We start from the raw sequence: 9,153 nt of genomic DNA on the forward strand, positions 1-9,153 counted from the left end.
ACTTCACTGCACACTTTTGTGCCATGGTATGAGAAGGATGGGAAGCTTCTCCCATGTTTGATCTCACTGTAACAACGGTGTTGGTTCACCACACACATGCATGTCATACACTCCATAGCCAGATAGGTGATTTTTGTGCACCTGCCCAGGCCTGTGCCCCAGAGGGAGCCAGTTTCACCAACCCCTAGGTACACCTGTGCATACTTCAGAATACACATTCCTGAAGGGAGGGAAGTCTGACCAACAGCTGCTAGCCAATGGAGGCTATGTGTAGCTTCCCTGCGCATAAAGTCATTGCCATCTGGTTGGCCACTATGGGAGGCAGGATGTTAGAATACAGGGCCTGCTGGGTTCCCAGCAGGGCTCTCCTTGTGCTTTTAGGAGTTTGCTCCTGCTATCTTAGGAAAGAACCTCAGCTCAGACCTACAGTATGCTTTTAAGAGCAAACCTTAAGATCAAAATCGGCAATGCCACTGAAGTTTGTTATTATGTGGCACAGAATAAGAGTTTGCCCAGTTGGTAAAGCTCTGGATGTAAATAGCAAGGCTCTTTTCTGGATTTAGAGTCATTTCTTTAGGAGGGCTATGCTACTGTCCTATCTACTATGGCTTGTCTTGTTTTGCATGGAAGCATCACTATGGCACAGGTCCGGACAGGGATATGTGTGTGAGGTTCCTTACAGGCAACTCCCATCTGTGACATATGATGCAACACTAGGAGGCTCCTGTGCTTTGGGCACCATGAATCTGAAGACTGACTCCTACTTTAATTAGCATGTTCTGAAAAGGAACTACCAGTAATTTAGATAGGATTGTGAGTCCCTGAAGCTTCCTCCAGGCTTGGCCCAAGGTAGCCCAGCCACCAGGTAAGGGATGCTACAACCACCTATTGCAGGACATGGAAACCGGAACAAGCAGAGATCCACTCAGAGAGATAATCTCACATAAGCACAAAGCATCACTCAGGCCTATTTTTCAGTGAAAGGACAATGTTGTAAGAATTCTGGACAAAGGGTTGAGATATGGGCAGAGGCACCATTTTGCAACTTATTGAGTTGCATTGATTTGTAGATACTGCAAACATTAAGTCAGAAGACGGAGGGAGGGAAGTCCTCTGAAACACAGTCAGAGTCTTCCAGTCAGGTCTTATGAGAATGCAGGGGGACATATTTGCAGCATCTGAAATTTTAGGGCGTTTCCTTCCCAGTGCTGAAATGGCTTTAGGAAAAGATGTCCACATCTCTAAACTGGACCCCCCACTCTGTACTCCTAGACAGGTAGAGCCCTTCTGCGGTTGCTCAGTTCACAAGGGGCACACATACTCTGAAACATTCCTCTTTATTACCCTGCAAAGCTCCTTGGCATACAAAACACATATTTAGGCTGTGCACACATTACTGGCTTAAAACACAGTGAGGCCGTATCTTTACACAAGTCAAATCGGAGCTGGTTTGGGGGGCGGGGTGGGGAATGCATCAAAACACAGCATTTCCTCAGAAAGAAGAGGATCAATATTGGTTGTGGTTAACATCACTTGTATGCCACTTCCCAAACCAGACTCCGGCGCAATTGCGGCGCAATTGGGAGTGTGTACACAGCCACACACACACACACACACACACTTTCCCTTCTTCTGCATTGGGAAAATGTTGCTGCACCTGCCATCGTCATCCTCACCCTCTGCTCTGCACACCTTGATCGGAACGCCCTGGAGAGCTCACAGAGGAAGAACAAATGGTTTCCCTAGATCACTAGCAAGGAAATAGCAGAGTTATACAACATCTCAGCCATGCCTCTAGGCTGAAAGCAGTCAGGAAGCAAAAGAACGCACGCACGCACACACACACACACACACTTTGTTTCCTCCTTCTGGCCGTGGAATGTGGCGAACGCTGCCTGGCACCTCCTCCCAGACGCTTCCTCTGCTTGCCCATCCCCAGTTGCCACCAGGGGGCGCTGAGCTCCCAATTGCAAAGTGGTTGCCTCTGGGGAGGGCAGGAGAGCCCCAGTGGCTACTTGCACCCTCAGACCCCCACTGCTGCCTGCTCCTTACCAAAAGCATAAGACCACCTCTTTCAAAGTCCTCCTGAGCTCCTGGCTCCGGAAGGCGTAAATTATGGGGTCCACCACAGAGTTGCAAATGAGGAGGATGAGATAGAGGTTGAAGTATCTGAAGTAGCAGTTGCAGGCGGGCTTCTCGGGGCAGGTGATGATGAGGATCAGGTGAAGGAAGAAGGGGCCCCAGCAGATGAAGAAGACGCCTAGCAGGATGGTGAGGGTGATGGCCCCTCTCATGCTAGTGAAGTGGGGCGCCGACTGCTTCCTTTGCAGGCTGGAGATCCTGCGGGCATGTTGGTGAGCCAGGCTGAACATGTGGATGTAGAGACCCATGATCAGGGTGATCATGGAGAGGAAGAAGATGACCAGGCAGAGGATGACCGCCTTGCCATCGTAGGCAATGAAGATGGTGCTGGAGATGCTGCTGACCACCCAGACAACCACGATGATGGTGACGGCCCTCTGGATGGTCATGATGCTGTGATACCGCAAGGCATAGAAGATGGTGATGTAGCGGTCAATGGCGATGACGCCGAGGAAGGAGAGCGAGGACATCAGGGAGCTGCAGATCAGCATGTCCATGGCGTTATCCAGGTGCATCACGGTGGTGGGCTGCACAACCATCATCTCATGCTCCAGCAGAAGCATGAAGAGGGTCTCCACTAGGTTGCTGACGCTCACCAGCATGTCTGACACAGCCAGGCAGCAGATGAAATAGTACATGGGCGAATGTAGGTTCCGGTTTTTGACAATGGCGGCCACCACTAACAAGTTCTCCACAAAGCTCAGGATCCCCAGGGTCAGGAAGAGTTCGCCAGGGATCACTACCTGCTGGCTGCTTGTGCAGAATGTCTCATTGGTCTGGTTGCTCACGGGAATGCCTGCAGTGGCATTCGGGGGGCTGGGCAGCACCCTCAGGGGTGATGGCACAGACATGGTGGCACCTTGGTGGGAATGCTACAGAAAGACAAAGGAGACCCGCAGGATTTTGCAACAGAGTTTTCTCTTGGGGGAGAAGTATATAGTTAGCATGGTCCGGGAACTCACCTGTAGGCTGCGGAACCTGAAAGAAACTTCTGTGGCCACTCTTCCTCCAAGGGAATAGATGGATAGATGTCTCAGAACAGAGTTGTGAGACCAGACATGCTCCACACAAAGTTTTGGGGTGGCAGAGTCAGCAACACACTTCCAGTGACCCTTCTTTGGCACAATACGCTGGAGAGCCCAACACCCGTGTCTTCTTGGGTTCTGCTCTCTTGTTCCTGGTTTCTTCCTTTGGGTCTCTGTCCCAGAAAAAGAAAAGGGGAGAACTTGCCAGTTTCTTTCCGCCTCTCCCGGCTCTGAATTCCCAAGTCCTATTTTCCTTCCAAGGGTGCCGTTGCTTGATTTGCCTCTTCCCCAAAGTAAACTGATTAGCAGGAGTTCACAGCAAAGAAAGAACCCTTTATCTCCCTTACTTTTAAAGGAATATGCCCAGCTTTCCCATCAGCAGAGGGGCGGAGGGTGATCCACATGATAACAGCCCAGGAGGCGAGGGCGCTGAATGGCAGGGAGAACTTATGAAACTGCCCTTAAAGCCTGGCTGAGTTTTCCTCTTCATTAACATCCTGGTGGCATGATGCCCCCCTCCCCATGCCAAGCAAAAGGGGGTCCAGCAGTGAAGCATTACTCACCATCTCAGTGACGTCTTCAACTTACATTTATGCAAGTACAAAGGAGAAGGGTTGCATATAGGCGGAAGAAGAGTCAAGTTTTCCCAAATATGGCTTCACCCATGTTTGACACACTCCGGGTTTTTCCCCCTGCTGCAGAAGATTCCCCACCAACTTCTACTGGAGGAAATTGCCCAGCTTGATTGACAAGACTCAGTTATTGCAATGCTATCTCTGTTGGCCTGGTCTGGAGGCTCCAGCTTATGCAAAATGCAGCTGCTAGACTGTTGATTGGGACAGACTATTGCTAGCACATAAGACTAGTGATGGAAAGCTTGTGCTGGTTGCCCATATGCTACCCAGCCAGGTTCATTGTTCTTATTTTGAAGGCCCTTTAACAACTTGGGTACAGGATATCTCAGCGACCACCTGATCTCTCATTGGCCTGACCTGGCCAAGTAGCATATGGGCAGCCAGTGCAAACTTTACTCTGTGAATATGGTCAGGCAAAAAGTGTCTGCCTTGAGGAATTTAGAGGAATGGCAACTTTCCTGTGCAACCAATACAAACAACAACAGCCAGTAGAACACATAGCAACACTGCAGTGGGCATAAAACAAGAGGAGCTACTTGGAGCCTCATCTGACTAAAAATATTCTCCTTTAGGAGAGGGTCATAGGTCAGTGGTGGAGCATCTGCTTTGTGTGCTGAAGGTCCCAGGTTCAATCCTAGACAGTATCTCCAGGTAGCTGAACTGGGAAGGTCCTTTGCATGAAACCCTGGAGAGCTGTTGCCAGCCAGAGTGCAGACTATACTAGGCGAGAGGGGCCAAGGGTCTGGCTCAGCAGAAGGCAACTTCCTATGTTCTTCCTACTGACAGAAGGTAATCAGAGGCTACATGGGCCTCCCTTGCAAGGAACTCTAGAGTTTGGGGGAAGCCACTTGGAAGGCCCTGCCTTAAGTTCTGCCAAACATGCTACAGATATTGGCAGGGCAGAAAGAATGGCCTCTCCTGAAAATCTTAAAACATAGGGTTGTACAGTTCCCTCCAAATCAAAGCTTCAGAGTCCAGTAAGTTCCCTAAAACTGTTGATGCAAGAATGTAAAATGAGTCTGATAGATCAAGCAAATGGCCGATCCAGCCCAGCATCCCATTCTCAAAGTGGCCACTCAGAGGCAAATGCGAAACTTGGCTCTGACTCAGCACAAATAAGTTCCATTTCAGAACTTTCCTCATTTCACCTATTAGACGATGCACAAGCATCACATTTCCATGACACTACAACATTTGTGCATGCTAATACTTCCTTGCCTTGGTCCCGTTTCCCCCAGCTCTGTGTTAGCAATTCCTAGTAGGGCAGAGCATGCAAAAGGCAGTCAAGCTCGCCCTGTAAGCAGCACAGTCTGACATACAAGTGTGACTTCTTATGCAACTATTTACGTGACATGCCGTGCAAGACACAAACAACTCACTCTGTGGAGAGAGCATTGCATGTTTCACTGGCTGATTTCACAAGATACTGCCTACGTAATTCAAAGCAGCGTGGTACATCATGAAGAGGGGCCTGCTTCTCCTCGCTAGGAAAAGATGGGCTCTTTGTTTTGCAAGACAGAGAATTTATGACCCTAAAGGGGTCATATTTATTTCATTTGCTCAAAACAAAATCAGTGACTATGTTCAAGATCACTTTTTTCCAGTTACCTTTACAACAGTTGGAGGTTTTTAGTTTAGACACAAGGCGAGTAAGGGAGGACAGAAGAGAAGCGTTTAAAATTGTTAGGGGTGGAGAATGTTGATAGAGAGAAGTATTTCTCCTTTTCTTATAATACCGGTCCATTGAACGTAGCTCAGTGTTGGAGGATTCCGTGCAGACAAAGAAAATACTTATCCACCCAGCGCTTACTGTGGTTAAAGTCTGGAATTTGCTGTATTTATTTATTTATGTATTTATTATGTACTAAATTTGCATACCACCCTTCACCTGTAGATACAAGGGCTATCGCAAGATGTAATGATGGCCACCAACCTGGAGTTAGCAGGGCTGGCCCACCCATGAGGTGAGGCAGTTCCCTCAGGGTGGCAGGTTCCAGAAAGGTGGGAGAGCGGCCGATTTACTCCATGGAGCTTTCCCTGCACTTGTCAGCCTCTTCCTCTGTGTGCCTGTGTACTGCCCAGTGGCTGGCAGGTGGCAGTAGGCAGACATGTGATGCCATGTGGGTGCACAGCAGTGGGTGGGCAACAGAGGAAGAGGTGGTGACATGGCAGTGTTTTCTCTTTTGCCTCTGGCGGCAAAACATCTGGGGATGGCCCTGAGAGCTAGACAAGTTCATGGAGGATAAGACTATCTATGGCTGCTAGTCATGATGGCTGTGTGTTACCTCCCATCTTGGAGGTGGTAGGCCTCTGAATACCACTCACTGGGAACCACCAGGGAGCTGAGACTGTTGAACTCAGGTCCTGCTTGTGGGTTTCCCTCTGGTAGGGACGTGGGTGGTGCAGTGGTCTAAACCACTGAGCCTCTTGGGCTTGCCGGTCAGAAGGTCGGTGGTTTGAATCCTCGCGATGGGGTGAGTTTCCGTTGCTCTGTCCCAGCTCCTGGAAAGCGAGATGAGTACCACAACCCCATAGTTGCCTTTGACTGGACTTAACTATCCAGGGGTCCTTTACCTTTACTCCCCACTCCCCACTCCCACCCCCGGTATCTGCATAGCCAGGGTGAGAGCAGGTTGCTGATAAGATGAGCCATTCCAGTAGACTCTTCTTATATTCCTAAGGTATGGGGCAGGTTTTCCTCTTTAATAAATATGGGTGAACTTTGGGTACAAGAACAGGCAAACCCTTGTGACAGCCCCCATGATGGGAAAACAGAAACCAGGTGGGAACTACTTGGACAACAAACTCCATTTTTTACCTATTCATGCAAAACACATGTTTTCGTGTAAAAATGGCTTGAGAATAACTTGAAGTCATTTCATATTTTGTGGACAATTAATAGACAAGCTGATCCTTAGAGTGTATCTGCCATTTTGAAGTGTTTCAACTTGCCCATGGACTTTAGAGTAAAGGGTGGGGAAGTAAGCAAGCAATCATATACTCCTGCTGGCTCAGACGAATGTCCCATCTGCTCTAACATCCCATTCCAGAGAGATCCCAGCTCATGCTGACCCCTATTCTGCTAACCACTTCGTACTGGAGAGAAGCCGCAGCATTCCAGGGTGAGTGGGGTAGTTTCCTTTAAAGACTCTGGGTTTTGATTACAGATAGGTAGCCGTGTTGGTCTGCCATAGTCAAAACAAAATAAAAATTTTTCCCTTCCAGTAGCACCTTAAAGACCAACTAAGTTAGTTCTTGGTATGAGCTTTCGTGTGCGTGTGCATGCACACGAAAGCTCATACCAAGAACTAACTTAGTTGGTCTTTAAGGTGCTACTGGAAGGAAAAAATTTTTATTCTGGGTTTTGAATTAGGGCAGAAGCATTTTTAGCCTGCCCAAAGTATGTGGTGATGTTCTTAAGATGCTAATTCAGAGAACCAGCTGCAGACATTAAATGCATGGGGAACACTGAAGAGGTCTTGCTTTTACTTTGATAATAAGGGTCACCGAGAATGAGGATCAGGATTGCAGCACACAGGGAAGGGGGTTTAACACTTTCACCCCTGTATCACAGTCCCAGTTGATATTCTCCCCTGACAAGCTGGTATTCTTCCAGAGAGAGAAGCTGCCCAGCATACATGAAAATGATCCCAGGTTGAAGCAGAGCACACAGGGACAAAGCAGCAGCAACAGTCACTGTCCCTCTGAAAATGTGAGCGCAATCATCTGGATCAAGCTGTAGCACTAACCAAACTACTCCAGTCCTGTGCAAGGCGGAGGAGTAGAATAAAGACATGGGAGGTTTTATGCTCCTTCCACTTCTTGTCTTCAGTCTTTGCAAGAATCCCTCACCAGGCATGTGGTGTGTGTGTGTGTGTGTGTGTGTGTGTGTGTGTGTGTGTGTGTGTGTGTGTGTAAGAAACAGCTGCAATTTAAGCAGGCCCTTGGACTCCCATGGGTTCAGTTGGTTGAGGCGTGAGGATGTTGTCCTGCCCTTTGGAAACTGTACAGACACTATATCCCCATAAACATGGCCTGCTCTGTAACTCACCTCCCCCTATACACACTTACAAAGCAGTGGCACACTAGACCAGCTCCCAAGTTCCAATTAAACAGTCCAAGCTAACCTCCTCTATCAGCCCACAAAAGGCCAAGCCAAATGAAATGTTGATGCAAGAGGATTCTGATCCCAATTCTTCCCCAAACCAAAGAGGCTGCAGCTGCCAGTTAGAGTCATTTCATTGCTCTCGCCCTTCCAGTGTCAGCCCCCCCTCCTGAAGTCACTATTCATAGCAGGGGCTTGATGAGCTTTTAAATAGAGAGGGTATCTGCCAGGCACTCCGGAATGAGTCATACTGAAAACCAACCTCTGAATGTCTGCAATGAAAAGAAGTATCTTTATCATGAATAATTAACATTAAAAAAAATACTTTGCCTAATTAATCAGGTGCCGTGTTTTCAGTCAATCAAAAGGTTTTTAATCAGCTAATCAACCACTCGGTGCAGCCCTAAAACACTGGCATGGGGTTGCCTGGCTGGGAGCAGAGCCTGGTGGCTGAGCCGGGAGAGAAAATACGTTTTATAACCATCCTCTTTTTGGCAGATGTCTTCATGCCTCTAAACCAGCAACCGGCCAAGAGTTCTATTTACAGCTTTATCAATGAGGCCTTTGAGAGTCACGCCAGAGGCAGCACTTCAAAGTGTGAAGAGAGTAGCAGATGCACCATGTCTGCCTTGATGCCAAGAGAGGCAGGCAAAACACAGTCCCAGCCCCTGCCTCTCCTGCTCAGGAGGCGTCTGATCCGAGGCTGCAAAGCCAGGGCCAATAGTCAAGCATGCCCAGTTCAGAGGCCAGCCTGCTGGAAGGTTTGGTTGCCACAGCAGAACTCAGTCAGAATGCAGCAGACACTTTTGCTTCTGCTACAACTACTAGGGGAGCAGAAATAATGCAGAATAGCTCCAGAGTAAGGTTTGGGTGGGACTGTGGGTGCTGGTCCCTTGAAGAAAGAAGAGACTTGGGGTTTGCACCCACTAGAGGGGGCTGCCAGTCACCCACTCTGCTGCAGGAAAATATTGAGGGGCTCACACTGATTAAGCTCCAAGGCAAGTCTGTGGACATTCTCTGAGGGTGGTGGCGGCAGCAGCAGCAACAGCAACAACTTTATTCTCATTATTTTCAGTAGAATCTTGTATTATTTGGTCAAACTCAGAGCATGGCAGCCACTCCTGCTCGTGTAAATTGCATTATCCAGCTGATTTGTGATGTACACTTTAAAGGCAGGAACAGAGTAAGAGACTAGGGTGCTAACATCCCTTCTGCCAATCCCACAGGCCACAAGCACAGGTGCCCA

At 48.6% G+C, this 9,153-nt stretch overlaps 1 protein-coding gene across 1 annotated transcript; it reads right to left on the minus strand.

Moving 5' to 3' along the window:
- Positions 1-1,321: 1,321 nt before the first annotated feature.
- MC1R (melanocortin 1 receptor) lies at positions 1,322-3,725 on the minus strand. The gene is made up of 2 exons (XM_079989213.1): positions 3,105-3,725; positions 1,322-3,014 (listed from the first exon to the last, which is right to left on the minus strand). Exon 2 carries the CDS (start codon positions 2,991-2,993, stop codon positions 2,049-2,051), a length of 945 nt encoding a protein of 314 aa, XP_079845339.1. The 5' UTR covers positions 2,994-3,014; positions 3,105-3,725; the 3' UTR covers positions 1,322-2,048.
- Between the last annotated feature and the right edge of the window lie 5,428 nt (positions 3,726-9,153).

The sequence above is a fragment of the Podarcis cretensis genome (genome assembly GCF_951804945.1).
Source record: "Podarcis cretensis genome assembly, chromosome: 8".
NCBI classification, from domain to species: domain Eukaryota; kingdom Metazoa; phylum Chordata; class Lepidosauria; order Squamata; family Lacertidae; genus Podarcis; species Podarcis cretensis.

What these genes read in the sequence shown, in the direction of transcription:
- MC1R (XM_079989213.1), bottom strand. Translation starts at nt 2,993, where the DNA reads ATGTCTGTGCCATCACCCCTGAGGGTGCTGCCCAGCCCCCCGAATGCC.